Raw genomic sequence first — 23887 nt, 5'->3', positions numbered from 1 at the left:
TTGTGATTTCACATTTGGTTAAGCTTAATTTCCCTCTCTATGAGTACTGAGAGAGGGAGAGGGCATTAATATGCAAAGGGCTCTAATAGGAAGGTTTGCATCATTGCATGGCCACTTGGCATACTTGTAATTTTATCCCCATGCTTATCATGGATATTCACGTGCGATATAGAGCGCGTCATTGTTTTTATACTTTCACTAGGGGTCGAGCAGGGATGCTAATTAATTGGTGCACACTCTGCAGGGATATGGGGTTAGATTTACTCATTTACCATCCTCGTTCTCCTCCCCTTCTTTTTCTTCTTTTTTTTTTTTATTAAAAATTTAATATAAAACCGATAAATTAAGACTTAAGAAAAAAGTAAAAAATTGTATTCTCAAACACTTAAAAATAGCAACCAAACAATAGACTAGACCAAAATGATAATTAATATTCTTACTACCTCATCTTTAAATATGAATTGTTGAAAAAATATATATAATTAAAAAATATATATCTAATTAGTATATTTAATTATATAATTAAATAGACAAAGGGAGTCGTAAGGATGCAACGAATCCAAATAATGTCATACTTGTCCCCACTTCATTAGGGGCAGGGCTTTGCAATGCCCTAAATTAGCGAGAAAAATTCATCCCTACCCACCGGATCTAATTTCTTAAAAAAAAAAAAAAAAAGAATATATGGCTGCGATTATAAATAGGTAAAAATGAGATTTCATATATTCTAATGAGGATCATTTTATAAGTTAGATGATTTTATTTTGTTTTTGAAAATGATGAATTTTCTTTTTAAAATAGGTTTGGGGAATTTAAGATCTAGAATGAAATGTGCAATGAATCTTTATACAAATCAAGCAATACGTCACTTGTGGGGTATATGGAGATCCGCAATATTACCCGTAATGGAAGAATGAAGGGTGAAAATCTAAAAGATAAATGTTACCTAATAGAGAGCGCCTAATTAAACTATCGAATTAATTAGGTGGATTGTAGTTTATCAACACGGTTGGGCCTCATGGGCTGTAACAGTTTGTCCTCCATGTTTGGCACAAGAAGGTATATCTTCCATGCTTGGCCCAAGAAGGTATCCAGCTTATTAAAAAATTAAACTAAAATTAAATCAAATACTAATTAACAAATACATGGCGGGATACTAGCATTCCTCTACCTTTCATTTCAGTCAAGGAATATTACTACACTTCTAGAAAAAGAATAATCTCATAACTAAAATAATTTTATTTGATCATGAATTCATCATGTCATATGTTATTCGTCTAGTTATTTAACGTCACACAATATATAAGATATTATATAACAAATTGTGTTATACGCAATACATTATAATGTCACCTATAAACCAATCATCTCATGTACATATAAGTCCACACAGATTCAGTAGAACATACACAAAAGAAGACTCTGTTTTTACACCTCTGCAGAATGAATAAAGAATATTCAGGTTAGTGATGATGGTTGTATTATTCTTATGCCACTTTATCCTTGTATTATTGCATTCTTAATCAGCATCTATATGTTCCTCTCTCTCTCTCTCTCTCTCTCTCTCTCTCTCTCTCTCATAACTTAACATATGCCATAGGTTATACTATTATTACAGCAGTACTTGATGCTTTGAGAGTTTGAGTATCTAGAAACTTGTTGTGCCTATAGGAATGAAATCCCTTATCTCTAAGTGGCGTTCCTCAAAAGAAAAGAATAAGTAAAGAAGCCCAAAATTTTTGCCACAACATATATACACATCTGTTAGAGCAAAGCAAAAGTTAGCTATGCTGCATTCCCTTTTTTCTTTGTGAAATAGCATAGTGGTTCATGTACAAGATTGGTCTGTAAACACATATTTTGTTGGTACTTTCACAATTGTGTATCTTTGCAACTTGAATTAAACAAACATGGGAACAAGGGAACTAGATGGCATTGTTGTCATCTCAGAGACTTTCTCAGCTTTGGGGTTGGAAGAATCTGCAACAAGCATTTCATCTGGAACTCCTCCGCGAGTTCTATCAGTTCTTGCTTCAATTCTCGAGAGATCCATTCAAAAGAATGAGAAATTACTAAGGGCATCAAAGATAGAAGATGTTGTTACATTGTTTCATGGATCAAAAGCACCCACCTTGACTCTTAGACAGTATATTGAGCGCATCTTCAAGTACTCAAGATGCAGCACTTCTTGCTTTGTTGTTGCATACATATACATTGAAAGGTTCATTCAATGCACAGGCATTCGTCTCACTTCTCTCAACATTCACCGGATTTTAATCACCAGCGTTATGATTGCTGCAAAGTTTATGGACTCTGAGTAAGTACCAAATATACAATGCATCTCAAATTGGGATGCTCATAAATTTTGCTGCAACACAATTTTCGTGCTCATTTTGTTTGTGCTGGTGAATTGCTTTTCTGTGACTGCAGATGTTATAGCAATGCCTACTTTGCCAAAGTGGGAGGAGTGAGCACTGTGGAGATGAACAAATTGGAGATGAATTTTTTGTTGAGTCTGGATTTTAAGCTCCATATAACCACAGAGTTCTTTGGAAAGTATTGTCAGAAGCTTGACAAGGAAGTTATTGGAGGAGAGTTCCACATTCTCCGCTTGGGAGAAGGTTGGGAAAGCAAAGTTAATAATAAACGGACACCCAACAATTGAAGGTCACAGCTGCAAAACCAAATATGGTGGTTGTGGTTTTTTGGCTCAACATAAAATCATCACACAATGCAATGCCATTGAAGCTATACATGTTAGTCATGGAACTAATGACTACTTAAGAAGATACATGTTAGACATGTATGATATGGAAAAGACCGTTTGGATTTTGTATTTGTATATGACAATCAGAGTATGACTAGCCATCATATTTGCTTCTCCTCTTCATCTTTCTCATTGACATCATTAACAATTCGATGTACATCCTCCAAACATCAACCATCAACCAATTTACTATTGATTGCTTTTTAAATAATAGATCTAAGAGAGCAACATGCCAACATAAGAGCAATTTAGAAACGTCAAAGGAATTTAGAAGAGCATTTGCAATTTGTAAAACCCAGGGCCAATTCCGGGTTCAATTGTTAGGTTCACTCGAGAAGTCCCCCGAACTGCCCAAACATTAGTGACCAGTGTCTGGTCAAGTCCGGAAGCCGGAGCAAAGAAGGTATGTACAAATTCTTGCATACACGAAAGGATCGAGATGAGTAGATGAGTTGCATTTAACATGCATGACAATTAGAGAAACTGGTGTCCTTCAAAAATTTTAATCCGTCCTAATAGCCCATGGTCAAATAGCTCTTGAAATAAAACAAGCTACCGGGCAGTGAACATATCCTAAGCAAAAATGCTCGGGTAAAGGAAATTCTACTAGTGCCCCTGACATATGGTTGATTTAATCAATTTAATCACGACCAAATAGAACATACATGAACAATTGCAAAGGAAATAATAAATAATTTATCAGCTAAGTTTGTCTAAAATGCTTGATTTGCAAACGGGATCAACTCATACCAAAACTTTTTTCACTGCACAAGCTAATAACTCATTCCATTGTATTGTCCGTTTCAAAGAGCCTTTACCCATGGCACAGAAAAGGAACATGATTAAAGGTAATATTTAGTGCACTTCATATAACCCTGTAGAGAAGGCAACAGGTGAAAAAGTTTAAGGGTGGAATAATTGGATTAGGTACTAGCAATCTCTCTACAAATCAACCCAAGAAAATGGGGGATCTGAAGATGACAGCTTCGCAAAGCCATCACGGCAGGAAGCAGGCCTGAGCTAATAAGCCGGTCGATGCATAAAACTTCATCCTGTATCCTTTAACCGGAGGAATTCTTCCTTGCAGCATAGACACGGTAAGCTGCCAGTCCAACAATGGCCACCGCAGCTCCCACTGTGAAGAGCAACAGAAATTCAATAACATACACAAACAAAAATGATAATAACTTAGAAACAATGGTACTAACAAATTGACAGATGAAGCAAACTTTTAACCAATGAGAATGATCATGGAAAGATGCTGAACCAACTTAATTAGCAACCCCATCCAGAAAGGAAAACTTATGGCCAATAATTTTGAACACTGAATATTGTTTATTTACTGGAAGTGAGCACATTATTCCAAAACCCAGCAAATTATTATCACCCTAGCAATTTTAACAGAATTTTATTTCTTCTGGAAAGACAAATTACACATGCATCCACCAGGTATTGGACCTCAGTGGTCACTAGTCACCCTCTACCCTTGTCCTTGAGGGGAAGGATGTGCCATTAGACCCACACGTCATCGGAAATTTCAGTTAGATACAAAAGATGCCACTGAAATATAAAAGATCGTCATACCCGAAACAAACATAAGTGAGCGATTTATGAGCCTGTGGTATTGCTTGCGGCTCCTACCAGCCTCAGTTTCCGGAATGCTCAAATGAGGGTGCTCCGCAGCACTTACAATTTTACGAAATACATTATTGAAATCACCCAACTTTGTGCTGATAGGTATAGGAGCCTCTGTTCCCATATCCTGACTAACCTGCAGAAGTAATAAGAATATGTGAATTATTGTTTTGGACAAGAGAATGCAATGATTTATAATATGGTTGTACAGTTCCAATTTAATGGCCATCGCAAAGAAGAAATGCCAAGCTCAGAACAACTGGATTTACTTCAATTAATGCACAAGCACCCACAAAAACTTCACTGTTCAACCAACAGCACACAACGCCTGAGGACAAGCTGTCAAAATGCTCTAAAATGGATCTTGCATCAAATATCAATAAAATAAACTTCAAAAAGTTAGAACTATTTTTCATAACCCGGGATTGGAAGGGAGAGGAAGGATGGAGCACTAAGCTGTATGCATACAGCCTAGACTATAAAGCTGAACATTACTATCCACTCCTTTCTTTTCTGCTTAGCAAGTATCTATATCCACCCAAATCTAGATAAAACCTGCAAAGAGGAACATGTCAAGTTCACTATGTACTTTGCCAGGTGACTTAAGCGACATCATCTTACTCAAACCTAGGAGAAGCCCTTGGAAATAAGTGGGTTTACCATCAGGTTGGCTCAAAGGTACACATCAAATTCACCATGTCTTAACCAGAAAAGCAAAATTGCCAATTAATCATGCCATCAGGCCCAGTTCAAGAAAGTATTACATAACTTATAAAAATGTACTAAGTAATACTTAAATATTTTAGTATTATTATTTTTTTGTTTGGAACATGTTATTTGTAAACAAATAGTATCTTCAGTTCGCACTTAAAAAAAAAAGTATCATGGTACTAATCTTGGCTATCTAATAATGGTTGGAACATGTTATTAGTAAACAACTAGTATCTTCAGTTGACCCAAAAAAAAAGTATCTTCAGTTTTTCTGACCTTATTGGGAAAAAAAAACCTAGAGGCTTTAGGAATAATTAAGCAAGTAAAGCTTGGAAGAGTTGGAGTTAAACAATGGCTGCTTTGTACATCTTTCTCTATGAATAATCTATAACCCATTATATGTTGTGTTCCACATTTGTGTTAGTTTAGGATACTCCTAAAAGAGGATGAGAATTGAATGAACTATGCCAAGAAAATTTTTTATATTCTCCTCCATTTTGTCTTCTCTTTACCTTCTTCAACCGCTATTTATCTATATATCTATCCAACTTTTGGCAAGTTTTATCTTCATCTTATATCTCAACATCCTGAGTGTCGGAGTTACAACAACCATTCTGTCCACTTTTGAGGCAGCATATATCTAAAAGCATGATAATAATTATATTTGTTTGTTAGACTATACATCTCAACAGTTTAAACTTTTGGGAATAGTTGTAAGCCAACAAAACTTATCATTGAGTGGGTAATCCATTTTATGCACAAGAGTATGTATGCAAGGAAAAAATATATATATCATATTCAATGAACAAATTAAAATACCCTAGTAGAATGTTGTATGGCCAATGGGAATGAATCCAGATCATCTTTAGCTGCAACAATGAGGCAAGGCACCTCAAAGCCAGTATCCTCACCATGACTAGCAACTTCTACCAGCAACTCAGTTGCTCTATTCCAGGACAACTCGTCAGAACTAGCAAAGCACAAGGCACAAAGTATTAAAATTCTGCAACAGTGAAATAGAAAGCATTGCCAATAGTAGGGAAGAAAGATATATGTGTTAAAGTAATGCTCTGAGCCCACCTAAGATTACTTGTCAAAAACTGGTACCACCCAAAGAGGAAAGGTACATAAATACATACAAGAGTGCACCAATGCAAATACACAAGGCAACAAGGGTATCCTTTGCCATCTAAAAACCAGAAATATGGAAATTATGCTATTTCACATTTCTATCTACAAATTTGGCCAGATTTTTTAACACCACAAATTTACCATTTATATTATATCAGATCCCCACATTCGAATACCAAAGAGGAAAAGATTTATCAAAGTAAAATAATAGTATAATCTGGAAACAGCAACTTGGGTTTAAAAAGGAGAAACAACAAGTAAAGTAGTACCATCAGAAAAAAAGAAAAAAAAAAAAATAGCCACGATTCATAACATTATTAGATACAGCCATTACAGACTTCTGCTTACCTGTCATGAACAAACACAGCTATGTCACAAGTAGCCAAAGCCTCTTTACTTGACAGCAATTTTCCAACGCCATCTTCAGGAATCTCTCTCAAAACTAGGGTTTTTTTGGTTCCCTGTGAAAAATTAGACAAACCACTAAAAGGACTAATAAACAATAGTAGACCTCACAGAAAATTTAGTTTATCAATCAAACTATAGTTGAATACACACAAAAAGTATTTATAAATAAAATTTTGGAGCAACTGTGAGCATGCATTTAACAAAATGTGGCAACCAGCTTATAAATTTATAGCCTCGCTCATGTTAGAGGCAAAGCTTAATACACTCAATTCTTTTCTAAAAGGGGGCTTTGACATCACTGCCGTCTTTTTTTCCCACATAATGAGTTTTGGGTTCAAAGAATTCAAGTAGCTATGATTTACATTCTCTAGGTTTGAAACAAGTTGCCAACCTTACTGTTCATCTACACATAATGACATGTGACTTTCAATCGAATGTTAGCAATTGACAATAAGTTGGACATTATAACCAATCAATCAGGAGGGAGAGAGAGAGAGAGCATATTCCACGTAATTGTCAAGACACAAGGTACTTGATGTAGTAAAACTTACCCCAGGTTGATCAACAACATTAACTGCATATCGCTCATCAGTGGTTGGATTGTAATTATCAGAAAATGGCCTGCACTTTATCATCGAAAAATGTTACATAATACAATAATAAAAGTTAAATTCACAAGAGAATCAGATTTGAAAGATGATTCATAAGATGGACCTTCCAAGCAAAGAATCCAATAATGCAGACTTTCCAGCCTTCTTTGGACCAAAGACGAAGCACTGGAAAACATTTCTTTCCGATTGCTGCTTCTTGCGATCTAAACGCCTTTTTCTAGTCACACGGATTGCAGACGAAACATCACCGGGATAACCAATGTATATCAGGTTCTCCATGGTATAAGCTGGGTTTAGGAGTGCCATGAGGGCCCACTGAAATTACAAAGTTCTCACAAAATTTAGGCACATGCTACAGAGAAAAAGAATAACAGTCGTTTGTATATGCATGTTGCATGTGATAAAGCACAAACAGTTCTGTGAGTGTATATGAAAGTGTAATTCAAGAGTTGAATTGTAATCTACATATGAATACAAGAACAAATTCCCAACCCACCCTGGCGTGTGCGACAGTGGCAGAAAGAGACAGGAGAAATATGGCATACATACCTTTGACAAAAACCCATCAAGTGATAGGCCTCCAAATGCATTTCTCTCTGCAGCATCCTTGTATGGATATTCACTAAACGGACTGAAATATCAAAAATTTAAAGCACATCAATATATTCATAGCTAGTTATTATAGCTAATTAGACTGAGCAAGAAATTTATCAACAGTAAGAATAAATCAGACAGCAAAATTTTCAATAGGTATGAATATAACAGGATGTGCCTTAAAATGACAATAGATTTAAGCTGCAAGAGGGGTGAGGCACATGATGTTAATCAACAAACAACGAAAAAGCAATATTTACATCTTAAAATTTCCTAAAACTCAGCTAAAAACTCTCATTTGCATGCATTAAAAAAAATGAAAAAAATAACAACCACACTTCACATTGACACTAAGTAGACACTCTAGAAAGGATTTATTAAGCTGGGAAGTGTTACTATGGCTCAAGACTGGCAGAGATATGTATCAGATTCCTACTATATATTAAAAAATAGGTACCAATGAGAAATGGAAACAAAAACAACTTAACAAAATTGAAGTTACTATATGCCAACCAGATTTCCAGAAATTTCATCATCATATAGCAGAAATTAGAAAATTGAAGTTACTCTAAAGCTTCTACTTACCAAGTTGATAGTAAAATTCATGTGATACATTCTTACATCACAATAATAGATAAACAAAAACCAAAAAGTGAAAAAAAAAAAAAAAAAAAAACTGCATCTCATGGAAAAGTAACAAACAAGTTTCAATTACGTAAGATAAACCAAAATAGGATAGATGATTCTGAATGAATAAAATTACCTTGCTGGAGCAGTAGAAAATAGTTCTTCAAGTTCACGTGGTCGTAGGGCCCCATCCTGGTGGAAAGAACACTCACATTCACGATAAAAATAACTAAGAGAATAACTATGGAACCTGAGAAATTGTAAGGCTAGATCACAGTGACAACTCTGGATTGCACAAAATCTATTGGAATTCAATCAAGAACATAATTAGAAAATGTGGCATTTGAAAAGATGAGTACACATACACCATCACTGTCAAACAAGTCAAAGGTTCCCCTCAGAAACTCGATTGCTTCATTTGTCAGCTCCACACTCTGCCCACATGACAACAAAGTTTACATCAACATGAATCTCCTACTTTGCTTCCAAAAGAATAGGGTACTAAATTCTTGACAATGATCATCAAAACTCAATGAATCTCCTACTTTACTTCCACAGGAAATATCATCATGAAACAAAAGCATCACAACACCGTTAGCACATAACAGAAACATTACCTCAATAAAAATTTACCTGATCAGGAGTCCGTTTTGTGGGAGATGGGATTAGTTCATCTGCAAGTCTTATTTCATTATTGTATCCAAACTTCCTAAGAACGGTCCATGTTGTCTCTAGACGTCCCTTCTCTATAAATAGTGCATGAAGGAACAGGAATCCTGTCAATGTAAGACCACGTTCATTGACTCCTTCCGGCAACTTGTCTTGCACAACCCTCTTAACACCCACTATTTCTGAAGGTTGTAACGGAGCATTGAAACATCTAACCTGTTTACAAAGAACATTAAATTTCTCATGAATCTAAAACACAATGTTAAGTAGAATTTAGAAAATAGCTATAAGACCATATCAAAATACTGCAAACAGTAGGACTCAGGAAAACATTAAGAATAGAATGTAGCCCAGCATATTGCAGAACAGAAAAGGAGAACCTGGAAATCATTCAACTCTGCATCGCTAAGGGCACCATCCCTGTCATGGTCACAAAGAATGAATATCCGCTTCAAGGCTCGCACACATTGGTCCTTCAAAGTCTGTGATTCCTGATCGAATAATGGGCCTGTTGGATGAAGAACAGCTTTTTGTGCATAGTAAAAAACCTCAGGAATCTGCAAATAGAAATAGTTCAACAGTAGACTCCAAGAATTAGAATGCCAGTGCCAAAATAACAAGAAACTTCTTGCAACATAAAGTTATCCATTAAATTCTTTTTTTTTGGTCAAAAAAAGTCATCCATTAAATTCAGGATATACTAAAACTGAAACTAGATCCTAGTAGCCATTAACTGATATTTAAGTGCATGTTGCAAGCAAAATAGTTAGGAGCCAACCCAAATACACATGATAAAGTATGAAAAAGTGCAAGGCCTCTACATATAGTTACATGTTGAATTTCACAATAGAGTTACATATTAACAAACAAAGGAACTTAAAAAGAGAGGAGCTATTGTTACATACCTGAATATGTTTAAATGCTGAACACTCAATGCAAGTTTCAATCTCCCGAAACTGTTGCATTATTGGTGACATCACTTGTTCCAGGCTCACCTGTTGGTTCTCATCTCTCAAATCCAGCTTACAACCCGCCACTATAACAGGGACCTTCACCTGCTCATTAAGTTTCACATTTGCTAATCATAAATACATAATAAAAGCTAGGATTGTTTGTTCAAAAGCATCTATAGCAAACCACTTTTCAAACAGATCGGAAAAGGAATAAACTTATGGGGTTTCAATTCACAGCGAATGATATACTGTTAAGATTTAGGTTTCATTCATCAGGTGTTCTTTTTCTTCTTTTTTTTCTTAAATAAAAGGGTGTTAAACCTTTTCCATTAGCACAATGGCTCTGATGAGGACAAAAAACACAAACACACACCTCTAGCTGACGGAGTTTGGGAAGCCAGAAGGTACTCAATCGATCAAGTGTCTGAGGCTGATCACATGCATAAGTAAGCACAACTGCATCAGCCCGCTTCAATTCTTCTGCAACTTTACCATTATCCTCCGGTCTGATTGAGAAAAACAGAATAAAACAAAATTCAGAATCAGACTGAATACCTCGCCAGGGGGCGTGGCTTGCTCCCCAAAATAATAGAAAACTTCATTTTATGTATTCTGGTTCCCAAAAAGTAAAATTCAACTCAGAAACCCACATAATTGTACCGCGGTCAAGCAAAATAAAAACTCAAGTTCCTATCAAAAAAATAGAAAGTAAAAATGCTAGTTTTCTTGCGTCGTCATTCACTAATAACAAAATTAATAGATAACTCCGTACAGAACCAAATTCTCTTTTCCTTTCCTACGCGTTCTGGGCAACCAAGCAGACCTTTCAAACACACCCAGGACTCATAACATGTAAACAAAAACTTCCATACAATGCAACATTTACTATTCAAAATCACAACTTCTCATCTTTTCCTACATTTCCTGAGCAACTAAACCGAGCATTTACAAAATTCATACCGAGACGAAGTGTCGATAATGGTGATGGGCACGCCTTCAGGGTAGAAATCTTCGGGCAGCCTCGTCGGGGGCAGCAGCGGAGGCACATTTGCGGGAAAACTCTCGGTGGCAACAGTGACAATCATGCTCGATTTTCCAGTGCCACGGTCTCCAGCAACAACGATTCGGACCGCAGTCCGGCCATTCGCGGTGGTTCCTGCTGCAGCTTTGGCCATTGAAACTGCAAAGCAAAACCCAAATCCCTAACTGCTCAATAAAACTCCTACGAACCAAAATAAATAAATAAATGCAATTTGCTCGAAAAACTTTGCAACAAGTGCAGTGGAATAACTACAAATATTCCGAGAATTAGCAGCAAACGGGAATCAAACTCCTTCATTCATACATAGATTTTATGAAGCTTTAGCTTGTGACTGATGTAAGGGCAAAACCACTAATAACTATAGTTTTGAGGGGCAAAGGTTTTAAGCAATCAAGAAAGTCAAAAAAAAAATATAGATTCGAGAACCCCCAGTGTTGTGAAAGAGTGGAAGTGCACAGAGAGAGGTGGGTGTGAATCGTGTGATGATGGAAGCGATGGCATAATGGTAATAAACCTGGATTCTGGGGATTAAGATTGAGACCTTGAGAACTCTTTCTTTGTTGAAGAAGCTGTAAAAGAAAATCCACCAGAAACCCTAATCGGTCTGCTGGTGCTGGTGCTGGTGGTGGTGGTGGTGGTGGTGGCTGTACGTGACAACGTGTGGCTGCTCGTGAGAGAAAGTGTGAAGAAGCTTCACAGAAGAAAACCGCTGTGGCTTAGTAGGCAAGCTGAGTTGGATGTTGTGTGGGGTTTGTTGTCACGTCAGATTATGCAAAAGGACTGGAAGTTTCGTTGAGGTGGTACATGTGTATAACGCTCCTTATACCATAAGGCGCCCTTTACACAATAAATTGACCCATATACGGAAAGACACCCTTTATATGGGATTGATACGGAAAACGCCTCTTATACAAGGAATGGGTCTAGAAATTGACCCTTAGGCATTTAATATTTAAATTAATTTGAGTATTAAAAAGTATAAAAATATAAACTTTGGGGATCATCAACACAATGGTGTTGAAACTCAAATACGAATATATTAATATTTAACTCATTTATTTGTTCGTGGACTAGCCATTTAATTTGGTGATGGGCTAGCTATTTAATTTGGTTTTGGATATAGTTTATACCCAAAATTAAAAATAGCTTTTGAGTCTCAAAAAATTATGAGGATCACATTTCGACCCATTGTTGCTGGACTATACCCATTTTATACCCAAAAAATAGATTTGAGGATCATATTCAGGCTGCATTGTGGAAGGTCTTATATGGGAAAACACCTCTTTTATGGGACACGCATTTGATACAGAAACACCATTTGTACTAGAAACTAACCTTTATATACGAAAGCACTCCTTATACCGGAAAACACTTTGGATACAAAAAAAATGCCCCTTAGGTGGGAAATTGCAAGAAAGTGCCCATGATGTGCGTGCACACAAAAAAACGGCTTGCATACAGGAAAACTCCCCTTATACAGTAAAACGTCATTTCTACATTTCTACGAAAACAAAAAAACCCCAAATGCGTGAACACACTCCGAATACAAAAAAACGTCTCATATGCATCAAATCTCTTATTATACGAAAAAACGTCCCTTATACGAGAAAACGTCCAGCAAACAGGAAAATGTCTCTTATACTAAAAATCGGTTCTTATATGAAAAAATACCCCTTATACAAGAAAACACACCATATACGAGAAAACACACATGATAAGGGATAACGCCCTTATACGAGATATTGTCACTTACATGGGAAAACGACTCTTATACGAGAAAACACCTCTCATACGAGATGACTCGAATAGTTTAAATATAATATAGAATAAGTCTCATAAAGGATCCCATAGATAAATTATTTAAAAAATTCCTAAAAAAGGGGCCTAACCAAATAATTGAAATATAATATAGAGTAAGTCCTATGAGGGATCTTTTGAATAAAATTATTTAAAAAATTTCTAAATAGAAGGGGCTTATTAAACCAAACAATTGATCTATATATAAATAAAATGAGGTATTCCAATAACAAAAAAATAAAAGATCTTTTTTTTTTTTTTGGCCAATAATAAAGGATCTATTTCTAATTAAGTAAAAACTAGCACCAAATAATATTGATTCCTAACTCAACTGCTTATGATTATTGTGGGTTAACAGCTAAGTCACACACTGTTAATACAAAGTTGAAAAGGATGAGGGAGCGATGAGGTGTAAGTGACGGCCGTGGGAAATACAATGAGCAAGTGCAGGAGGGGGACACGAATACGAAATGAATCACCAATTTCCAAACCGCCACGAGATTAATCAAAGGACGGCGAAACAGTCCCACGTTTATCAAATATTCAAATCCCAACAAAACGACACCGCATATGTCCCTCTCTATCATTGCGTCCGTCACTTTTCTTCGCACAATTTCCATATTCAACGCCACCTAAAAGCCCCTCCACCTCCTCTATATATATATATATATATGTTACGTATTGGTTTCTAAAAATAAACAAATAATTGAAGAACATGGGTGTTGATCTTGATCTCGAATCTATATCAGAGGCAACTTCTGGAGCCATAGGATCACTTCTGAGCACCACCATCTTGTACCCACTTGACACCTGCAAGACCAGGTACCAAGCTGACGTTCGAGCCAATGATCAGGCCAAGTACAGGTAGGCACACACCTCCCACCTCTTCTATCCTCAATTTTTTGATCTGGGTCTGTGTAATTATCTTTGGATCATCATGCTGTGATTGGTTTTCAGGGAAATTTCTGCAATTTTCTTTGTTTATGTGAGAGTTGGTGAGTGAATTATACTTGGGTAGTTGGCAATTATACATGATAGGTGAAGACCAGGTAGTCCTTCAGATCATCATAGGACCCTGCTGAATTTCAGAGTCTTATGGAGTAAACAAAATTGGGTTAATTATATTTGAGCATTGTAGCACTTGCAATTCAACTTCAAATGTTTCACCTTATATATGGTGCTATCCTTAATCTAAGATTACCTTTTGGAAGTGTTTAGATCATGTCATGCTGTGTGACTTTTACTCATAAAAGAAAGTAGTGTCATATTGTCAAGACTTGGAAAAAGATAAATGATTTTGTTATATGGCAATAGTTAAACAAATGTTCCCCACGACTGCCATGAGAAGGGGATGTAAGATTCTATAGTTAGTGCAAGTATGCTGCAACCCAACTATATAGGTTTTTCATGGTTATATGTCATAAATTCAGTTGAGGAATTTTTGGATGGTGCATATTAGAGTTTTGGTCATGAATTTTGATGATGATATGTGCATATATAAAGCTTTCTGCATAGTTCCCCATGATTCTTTCGGGTTCAATTAATATGTTTGCTAACTGCTAGGAGACAATAGCTTCTGCGTTAATACAGACTGTTTAAGTCAGCAGTCAGCTGTAATTTGGTATATAATTGACCAAGTTTCACTGGTTCTGGCTTTTATAGGAACCTTTCAGATGTGTTTTGGGAAGCAATATCCACACGCCAGGTTCTTTCGCTGTATCAGGGTCTGGAAACAAAAAACCTGCAATCCTTCATTGCTCAGTTTGTTTACTTTTATGGGTATAGCTACTTCAAAAGACTATATCTGGAAAAAAGTGGTGCTAAATCAATAGGAACAAAAGCAAACTTGATCCTTGCTGCTGCTGCTGGGGCTTGCACAGCCATTGCGACTCAGGTGAGCCATTTGTGTAAAGTTCTCCCAAGTTTTACTCGAGAGTTGTTTAATTGATATAGCCTGGGATTACAAACTATAATATAAAAAAAGAACATGACATAGAACTTTCATAGGGCAAAACATGTTCCCATTTTGACTGGAAGTGGAGAATAGGAAGACTGTGGGTTTTATTTATAATGATGCCATGAAGCTTCATGTCACTTTCTGTTACCTCTATGATTTTGCACACTGAATTGAAGTTTAATGACGAGCTGGTTTATCATCGTGTAGCCTCTAGATACAGCCTCGTCAAGGATGCAGACAAGTGCCTTTGGAAAATCCAAAGGGCTGTGGAAGACCCTTACAGAGGGCACCTGGAGTGATGCATTTGATGGTCTTGGAATCTCCCTGTTGCTGACCGCGAACCCTGCAATTCAGGTAGTCTTGGCATTTTCAATCTAAAATTACTGTTTCTGTTGCTTTGGTCTCTAGAATTTAAGTTGCACTGCATCTTATTACGTTGCCTTCAACTCAAAATATCATGAGACAATGATTGAGGCTGAAACTGAGATTGTTACATACTTCAGTATACAGTGTTCGATCAGCTAAAACTAAGACTCCTGAAAGGAAAACAAAATGAAATGGGCAAGGGCTCATCCCCAGAAGCCCTTTCTGCCTTTACAGCATTTGTTCTGGGAGCGGTCTCAAAGAGTGTTGCCACCATTCTAACCTATCCTGCCATCAGGTGTATAATTGCTCTCGCAAACTCTGTGTCATTTATAAGTTTGTCTTTGGTAATCAATTCAAATGTTTACTTCCTACAGGTGTAAGGTCATGATCCAAGCTGCTGACCAAGAAGATGAAAAAACCAAGGAAGTTCTGCCAAAGTCCCGCAAAACGATTCCAGGAGTTCTCTATGCTATATGGAAAAGGGAAGGGGTCCTGGGCTTCTTCAAAGGATTGCATGCTCAGATCTTGAAGACTGTTTTGAGTTCAGCATTGCTTTTGATGATCAAGGAAAAAATTTCCGCTACTACTTGGGTTCTTATACTTTCAATTAGACGGTATCTATTGCTCACAAGGGGAAGGCTGAAAAATGCTTGATTGTAATTGTATCAACAAGAATATGCCTAATTCTCATGTAAATTAGGTGAGAGTTTTATCTGATTAGCTGAAACAGATGCACACTTTGAAGTGCGGGGTTGCCGTTTCTTGGATAAGAGCTCTTTTGTAATAAAGTGGTTTTTAGTCAGAGAGGAATGATGGTTCAGGCCTGCTTCAAAGATGATGGATATGTCAGTCCTTAGCGTAAACTTTTAATTAAGAATTTAAGAGTAATAATGTAGTGCGGAAATTTTGGTTCTTGGAAAATATTTATTCATAAAATTACTTGTGTAATTGCAATATTGTAATTCTCAGATGAAAATTCTATTACCTTATAAAATCTGGTTTACTGATAGGAATTATCTTCAGCGACTCCACTTGTGGATGCGCATTTGTGCTTCTGAATTCTATGTACCAAAATCCTTTTTGGGGTGCCTGGATTCCAATTAGAAGTGTTTCTAATTAGTTTAGGAGTCCATCTCGCTGATCATGATGGATGAACTATTCAGTTAACATGGCAACTACCATTTAACTTTGCTCAAATTTTAACCTACCTACATAATAGAGTATATATGGTAGATAATAATGTTGGTAGTATTGGTGGTAGGGATGTTGAAGATCGTTTTTTATTTTTGGCCATTGTAGGGATGTTGAAGATCGTGTTTTTTTTTTTTTTTTTTCTTCAGAGTATGAAGTATTGTTCAAGTAAAACTTATGTATATGTATGTGACCGATTAACCATAAACAGCCTATGTATTCATGATGTTTAGTTTTATTTGAATGCAAGTAATTTTTTCATTAAGAAATTATGTGTTTAATATAAGTGTCTGTGCGAAACTGCGAATAAGGTTGGATGGCCGGCCGCAGGTGGTGGGGGTGTGGTAGGTTCAGTTGTAAAAAGAGTATTTTATGAATTTTGGGGGTGTATATTAAGAAATTTATACAATTTAAAAGAAAATAGGGTGTGAGGTAAGAAAGGAGTGTGTAATGAGAAGAAAATAGGTGTGCATATAGAAGCCATTTTTTAGATGGAAAGGGGTATGTGAAAATGATTAAAACCCTTAAACTTAAGAGTGTTGCTGTAATTTTTAAAATTTAAGGAGATGTAAGTAAAAATATAAAAAATCTTAAGGGGTGTTTCTGAAATTAACCGCTTAGTGCAAAAAAGCCTTGTATTTAGTTGCAAAGAGACGAAAGCTTCTGGAAAGCCTTCTCCTACTAGTCACTACTTCTTCCGACTCCAACAGTAAGCTCGCTCGTAAACCCTACCATGTACCCGCGTTTCGCTGCCATCCTTGGATCATATGGATTTACGGCATATCTTTTTAAAGTTAGGCGTGAGAAACTTGAGATGGTGGAGAAGCGAGTTGAGAAGAGGATTGAGCAGTTTGAAGAGGTTCTCCAAAACGAGCTTGCTCATTTTCAAGCTTCCCATCCCCAGAGCCAGAGGTACTACTACGATGTATTCGATCTCTTTTTATGTTTTTTGCTAATCATCCACCCTTGTATGCATATAGGTCCCCCCTTGTCGAATCTCTGAGCACAACTCCAACCAACCAGGTTTGGTTTTCATCTCTCGATCTTCGTATATATGGTTAATTTTGGCGCAACAAAAGCCCTAACTTATAACCTAAAATGAAAAATACTGATGTTTTCTTATTTGGGCAAATTTTCTGGGTACGATCCAGAGAAATTGATTGCCCCAATCTCACTCAATAACCTTTTTTAAGTTATGAGACCTTTGTTGCAACATAAATCATAAAGTTTGATTCGATAGGTTCATTCAATGGTTTTGTAATCTTGGGTCCATCAATTGCACCAATTGGTTACACTTAAGTTCATATTTTTTCATGCCAGTTGAGTTGCCCTCTAATTTCATATATAATTTTCATGTTTTGTGTAGAATGAACCTTAATATTTCATAAATTCGTTTGTTTGTTTTTTTCTTTTTGATTTAAATATCTGTTTGGTTTCATTCCAAGACACAAATCATTGGAAATTTGCTTTCTTCTTAGATTGAATTTATCTTATTGTAATTCATTGCGATGCATTGGCTGTGTGTCTCCGTCTTTGCTTGGTATATCTGGTGTTTTAGATAAAGCTGCTATAACATGGTGTCTACTTGTCTTCATAAATGCAAGAATGACAATGCTGTCTCCTTTTCTTTTTATTTATTTTTTTGTTCAGGACCTCAGAACTAGAAGCTCAAGATGGATGGAAGGAAGGTGATGTAGTAGCAGGTTATGGCTTTAGAAGAACCTCAGGCAGGCGTAGCTACTATCTAATATAGAGAGGCACTTTTCTTTGTTTGCGAAAAGGCAGGCGTAGCTACTATCTAATATTCTTTTGATTGCTTTGGATTACATATGCTTGGTAAATATCCACGCAATATTTTTGCTATTTCGTATGAGTTAGTAAGAGCATGTACAATGGGAAAAGGCTAAAAGCTATGCTATGCTATATTTTTAGTTTTTAGTTTTAACTTTTGTGTCTTTTGCTCCAATTGTACAAAACACTATAATTTTGTGTTCAACTAATGAGGATAAGCTATGTGTATAAAACATTAACTTCAACACCCGTATGAAGTTTAATTCATTCTTTTGCTGGACCCACACCTTCAACAACCTCTCTCTTATTTCTCTTTCCAACCAATCAATTTCCACCAATCAACACAAATTTTTTCTTTCCTGGCATGATTTTTCTGTTGTGGGGTCATAAGTTTCTTGGCATCCATAATAGCATTTGCTATATTTTTCACTATATAGAGCTTTAGCAGAACAAATGCTAAATACAGCCATGTCATTGGTGAATTTTTTCTCAATTTCTCTATATATGGCTTTAGCATAGCATTTAGCCATTGTACATGCTCTAATATGTTGAAATTTTTAACACAAACTTTATGAGTTATCCAAACAATAAAAATTGTAATTCATATCAATTCTACAGGCGTGACATCCTAGCAATGAAATTTGTAATTGATGAATTTTTAAATGATTGAATTGTAAATTCCAGCATTTAAGAATTTCTATGAAAACTGGAATTATTTCATTCAAATAGATTGTATGGGACCATAACATCCAAACATACAGTAAATGGGAAATGCTAGAATTCTCATGGCATTTGTTATTTGAACAAAATTCACCATTTAATGAAATCTTTTAAAATTAATGAGTTTTTTAATACATCAAGATTTTTATGGAATCTTTTAAATTTTTAATTGCAATCACCTAAATTTTTATGGAATATTTAAAATTCTAAATTAGATATACATAAATTTTCATGGATTTTCAAATTCTTTTAAAATCTGTTAAAATTTAAATTGAATACACCCTTTTGGTCACCGTAGTTTAATATTTATTTCAATTCCGTACCTATTTTTCTAATATTTTCAATCAAATTCTTGTAGCTTATATTTTGTTATAATTAAATTCAAAATTTTCATTGAAATTTATATTATGAAATCCTTGCTTTCATCAGTGCAAGAGTGCATCTATAAAGATTTTATGACTATTTAGCTCCAAAACTCGCGAAACCTAACATTGCACGTGGTGTTTACAATAAAATTTGGAGAAAATTTTAATTTTAGACTTTATTGTAACAAAATCTAAAATATGAGGACTTAAATGAAAAAATTGAAAATATGGATGAAATTAAAATAAATGTCAAACTACAAGGACGAAAATGATAGAGGTTGTACTTAAATAAAGCAAATGATGGAACCGTGAACCAAGCCAAAACTTGCACACACATGAATGAATGGATTATTCTAAAAGTTACATGTGTCTACTTTTAAACCCCCACAAATATTTTTCCAAGCTTGTCCCCAAGTGTTTTTACAAGGAAGAAAAAAAAAAACAAGCAAACCCCATATAGTCCCACCATCGATCTGCCTCCTCCTCCCTTCTTTTTCTCTTTTAACGAAAAAATTATTATATATAATCGTAAATTATTATATATGATCGTAACATTACGTGGTATAATGATATAATATTATCAATCTACAATTTTAACACGTGCATGTTTTGAAGTGTATATTTTAGAATTTAAGATTTTAAAAATTAATAATTGTATACGTAATGTCATTCTGTCACGTGGCGACCGTGCTAGTTGTTCTCCAATTTGGACTCATTTTTGTGACAGGCCAATCCAAGTATTCATATTAGAAAACCAAGCCCAGCCCAGTTTTTGTGCGGGGGGGCAACTCCAGGATCCAAGCCCAGACATAAATTTATTATTTATTTATTTGAAAACGAATGCACATATTTTTATTAGAAAACTAATTGAATGAAAAATTATTCTATGTTGAACACCTCCCACTGCCATCAGTCGCAAACCCGACTATCCTAATTTCCAAAAACATGATTCAGCCAACAAAGTCTACCAAAAACATGAATCTGGCAACAATCTCTAGCAAAAACTTGGCCAGCCAACAATCGCACGCCGTATTTAATTTGAAACTGTCTAAGAATTGCAGCCACAGTGCTGATACCCTCTGGAATTGTTAGTCTGGTGTTTTATAAATATTATGCTCCCTTGGTCCAAGAAGAAAAGTTGTTGATGATCGAGAAGATCGCGGAGATTGAGCGCCAGTAATTTCTTTCACCTTGTCTTTGCTTTTTATTTTGCTAAACGTACGGTGGTTTGTCTTGCCTTTTATTTGGTTTCTTTATATTTATTTTATGGTTTTCTTCACTGATCGAAACTCTAAGCTGCGGATATATATAGTAAATGACTCATTTAGTATTGAATTTGTTTCATAATATATTACATCCCAATCATGCAATATATGCACCCTATTCCACTTATATTTTGACTGCCTTCTATATATGTCATCAATAGGAAGGATTACCTTGATCTTCATCCTAACTTCTTCGAAGATTACCGGTGCTGGAGGGTCGCCAGAGCCTCCGGGAATGTTTTTAAGAAACCATAGTGATCAAGCCAACCCAGGTATGCATATGGCACTTTAAATTAATCTTATATTTCTTTGTTAAATTCATATGAAAGGTTTCTCAATGTTGGCTTTAATTTGCACGTACACATGGTTCTTTTTGCTTGATTAGACTACGTTATTGCACCCCTGAACCCATAATTAGACACCTGAACCCAAATTCATTATAACTGAAATAATAGAAATTCACACATGCACGTACACACATGGTTCTTTTTGTTAGTTAATTTTGTGTTTTATGATTTTATCTAATATACTCAAGGTCTGGTCCTCCAAATTAACCTACATATACCGATCTGTTTTTCCCCTCTTGTGCGAAATATGAATTGTGGGTGGTGGTTGAAACCATTTGTTTCTGAATGTGGGATCAAACGGGATGAATAAAGTGTCCCACCTTATAACCCATTTCAGTTATAGAACACCTCTCACCTTTCTTTTTGCATGTATGTCATCCACCTTCTGGTTTCTGATCGTGTACTGTATTTTGTTTTTCTGAGTTATATATTAGTTCTGTTTGATATTAATAACCTTCGTGTGGAATTGTGGAAACCACATGTTAACTCATTCTTTTGATGTCTTTTTTTTTTTTTTTTTGGTTTGACATTTAAAAATTTGGTGACCCCAAAGAAGTGCCTGACTTTATAATAATAGAGGTTAGAAATATGACGAAAACTTTCATCAATACGTAAATAAGATTTTGTGTTATGCGCATAGTCGCTTACGTACTTCATATCTTATATTCTGATTTTGCTATTGTCTGTGTGTTTTTATGGGTAATGCATAATCTTTTGGTTGCCTCTAATTACCCTTTTTTCTTTTAGGTAGGTCATGAATCTTACGTTCTCATCCATAAATTTATATCCAACCCACTGGAAGACTTGTGTGGAATACTAGTTTCTAAAAATATGCACGTGTTTTATTTGTTAGATGTCTCCTTTCTGGAAAAGGAGTTATAGTCTGCTCTCACCCCAATTAATTCCTTAATTATAGTCTTATACGTACCTTATGTTGTGGCTTTTCCTTTTTAATTTCCAAACGAAGCATACAATTATTGAAAGTACTCCATCTCTCTCGGTTTGGCAAATAGCAAAGCCCCTATGCATCTCTACAATTTATTATACATATCTATATCTTTCATTAGATCTGCAATATCATGTGCGCGCGCACACACATACAACTTATGATTTTATTCGTATGTAATGATGATGATGATATGGTAAAAGTAGGAAGCTAGTAGGTGATATCCAGTGTAAATGACTATATTCTAAATTTGTCGAAAATAACTCTTCCTTTTCCCATTCCCCAATTTAAATGTCGAAAGAAGCTTAAATTTTAAAAGTCACCCCGGATAAATGGTCCTAGTTTTCTATCGTACGTGTAGAATGCTCTAATAATCTAACAAGAATTTCTTGGCCCACAAGTCCACAACATTTTAATCCGAAATGCATATTTTTCTATCCCAAAGTTGATAAGTTTATAAGGGATTTCTTATTGTATTGTTGAGCAAATGTAGGCCTGATTTGAAGTTGGATGTACGATAAAGAATTGGGGCTGCTGCATTCATGCATCAGGGCAGTTGCAATATCAATACCTCATAAGTCATATCCACAAGTTTTCAATTTCCAAATGATACCGGCAAATATTAAGATTGAACGATGCAGCTAATGTTGCTTGCATGGTCCAACGTACATTTGTGCCCCTAAGCCTAAACAGGAGGGGGACCTTAATTGGTGTCAAGAGCATTGATGATCACTTTTGGAATAAGGTCTTAATATAATGCTCCAAATGAGTGAGTGCCTATCTCTTAAAACTTCGATCAATTAATGCACTCAACACTCAAAATTTTTTATACATAGTCTTCAGAATAAAAATTTCTAAAATTCTAGATTTAAAATCTGACATTCCAAATGAATAAATTAAGATCAACTATTATAAAGTTTGTAGAACAAACTATGGTTGCCCACTTGTCCTAACCTAATTCTTCTTCTCCATACATTTGCTAAAACACAATCCTCCACGCATATGAGCAAAATCCAAAATTTAATACAGCAAATCCATCATTTAGGGGTGCCAATTAATAAATAGGCCTAATTTGTTTAAACCCAAAAATAAAAATGGCTCTTTAGTAAGCGTTTTAGCCCAAACCTAGTTAAACCAACTGACCAACAGACCAAGTGCAAATGTCTACCTTTTCTAATTAAAAAAAATTATACCACGTGTTAATATATTTTCTGAAGTTGATGTAATCAAATTAGAGCTATGAACGGTTTTCCCATTAGTTTTCCTATAGGGACATAGGTAAAAGGGTTCATTCAAATCATAGTGGTGTTATGCATTGTCTTATAAATAAATCATAAGCAATAGGTTAGTTCAATAATTAACTCAGTCAACATGAAGAAGCTATGTTTGTTGCATCATACATAAGTCAGCCAAACACACCCATACAGGATTTTCAGATGTTTTTTTTTTCCTTCCAGATAATGCCATCGATCAGTTTTAAAATAAAAACTGTGAATGAGTTTTGTTGGCAACAAGTCCAATTTTTCTTAATAAAATTGGCACGATGTTCTGTTATCAATAAGTCCGCTCTCATACTGTATTGAAGCCTGCAGTAGAAAATGTATTAATTGTTGCAGACGTACCTAACTTTGACATTCATGATTCATATAAGTATATATGGATGAACAGTAGATTCAAGTAGAAGAACATGCATGACTACATAACAGTGTATGACTTAGCTGTTAACCCACAATAACCATAAGCAATTGACTTAGGCACCAATATTTTTTGGTGCTAGCTAGTTTTGCTTAATTAGATATAGATCCATTCAAATTATTCAAAGAAAATAAAAAACCATCCATTCAAATTATGCTACCTCAGAAATCTCAAGGAACCAATATTTTCATCAAGATTCTTTATCTTAGTAACATGCTTAGTTTTAAATTTTTATTCATTAAAAAAAGAATCCATTTTTACGACAAGTGACATATATTGTCATTTTCTGAAAATTTAAT

The 23887-nt window shown here is 35.4% G+C and overlaps 3 protein-coding genes and 1 long non-coding RNA gene across 5 annotated transcripts; 3 read left to right on the top strand and 1 right to left on the bottom strand.

The window, feature by feature from the left end:
• Positions 1 to 1806: 1806 nt before the first annotated feature.
• LOC147281005 (Cyclin family protein) lies at positions 1807 to 2836 on the top strand. Its single transcript, XM_086248899.1, has 2 exons — positions 1807 to 2317; positions 2431 to 2836. The coding sequence occupies exons 1-2, from the start codon at positions 1911 to 1913 to the stop codon at positions 2663 to 2665; spliced, it is 642 nt and encodes a 213-aa protein (XP_086105025.1). The 5' UTR covers positions 1807 to 1910; the 3' UTR covers positions 2666 to 2836.
• Positions 2837 to 3506: 670 nt separating this feature from the next.
• On the bottom strand, positions 3507 to 11905 carry LOC147281004 (mitochondrial Rho GTPase 1-like). 2 transcript variants are annotated; one of them, XM_086247539.1, is made up of 15 exons: positions 11663 to 11905; positions 11067 to 11286; positions 10480 to 10612; positions 10059 to 10208; positions 9534 to 9710; positions 9118 to 9369; positions 8850 to 8918; positions 8621 to 8676; positions 7813 to 7894; positions 7367 to 7578; positions 7204 to 7273; positions 6593 to 6705; positions 5933 to 6083; positions 4352 to 4538; positions 3507 to 3902 (listed from the first exon to the last, which is right to left on the bottom strand). In XM_086247539.1, exons 2-15 carry the CDS (start codon positions 11279 to 11281, stop codon positions 3829 to 3831), a joined length of 1941 nt encoding a protein of 646 aa, XP_086103665.1. In that variant the 5' UTR covers positions 11282 to 11286; positions 11663 to 11905; the 3' UTR covers positions 3507 to 3828. The 2 variants fall into 2 exon arrangements, with proteins under 2 accessions (XP_086103665.1, XP_086103667.1); XM_086247541.1 differs by having other exon boundaries at positions 11690 to 11905.
• A 1720-nt stretch (positions 11906 to 13625) lies between these two features.
• On the top strand, positions 13626 to 16307 carry LOC147281003 (peroxisomal adenine nucleotide carrier 1-like). Its single transcript, XM_086247032.1, has 5 exons — positions 13626 to 13809; positions 14608 to 14839; positions 15110 to 15256; positions 15406 to 15563; positions 15643 to 16307. The coding sequence occupies exons 1-5, from the start codon at positions 13661 to 13663 to the stop codon at positions 15920 to 15922; spliced, it is 966 nt and encodes a 321-aa protein (XP_086103158.1). The 5' UTR covers positions 13626 to 13660; the 3' UTR covers positions 15923 to 16307.
• Positions 16308 to 17143: 836 nt separating this feature from the next.
• On the top strand, positions 17144 to 18525 carry LOC147281002 (uncharacterized). The gene is made up of 3 exons (XR_015123084.1): positions 17144 to 17371; positions 17440 to 17482; positions 18110 to 18525. It is a non-coding gene; the product is annotated as an uncharacterized LOC147281002 (long non-coding RNA).
• Positions 18526 to 23887: the final 5362 nt, after the last annotated feature.

Source organism: Dryas octopetala, chromosome 6 (genome assembly GCF_963921425.1).
Source record: "Dryas octopetala chromosome 6, drDryOcto1.1, whole genome shotgun sequence".
NCBI classification, from domain to species: Eukaryota; Viridiplantae; Streptophyta; class Magnoliopsida; order Rosales; family Rosaceae; genus Dryas; species Dryas octopetala.
This window is presented reverse-complemented; position numbering and strand designations above follow the sequence as displayed.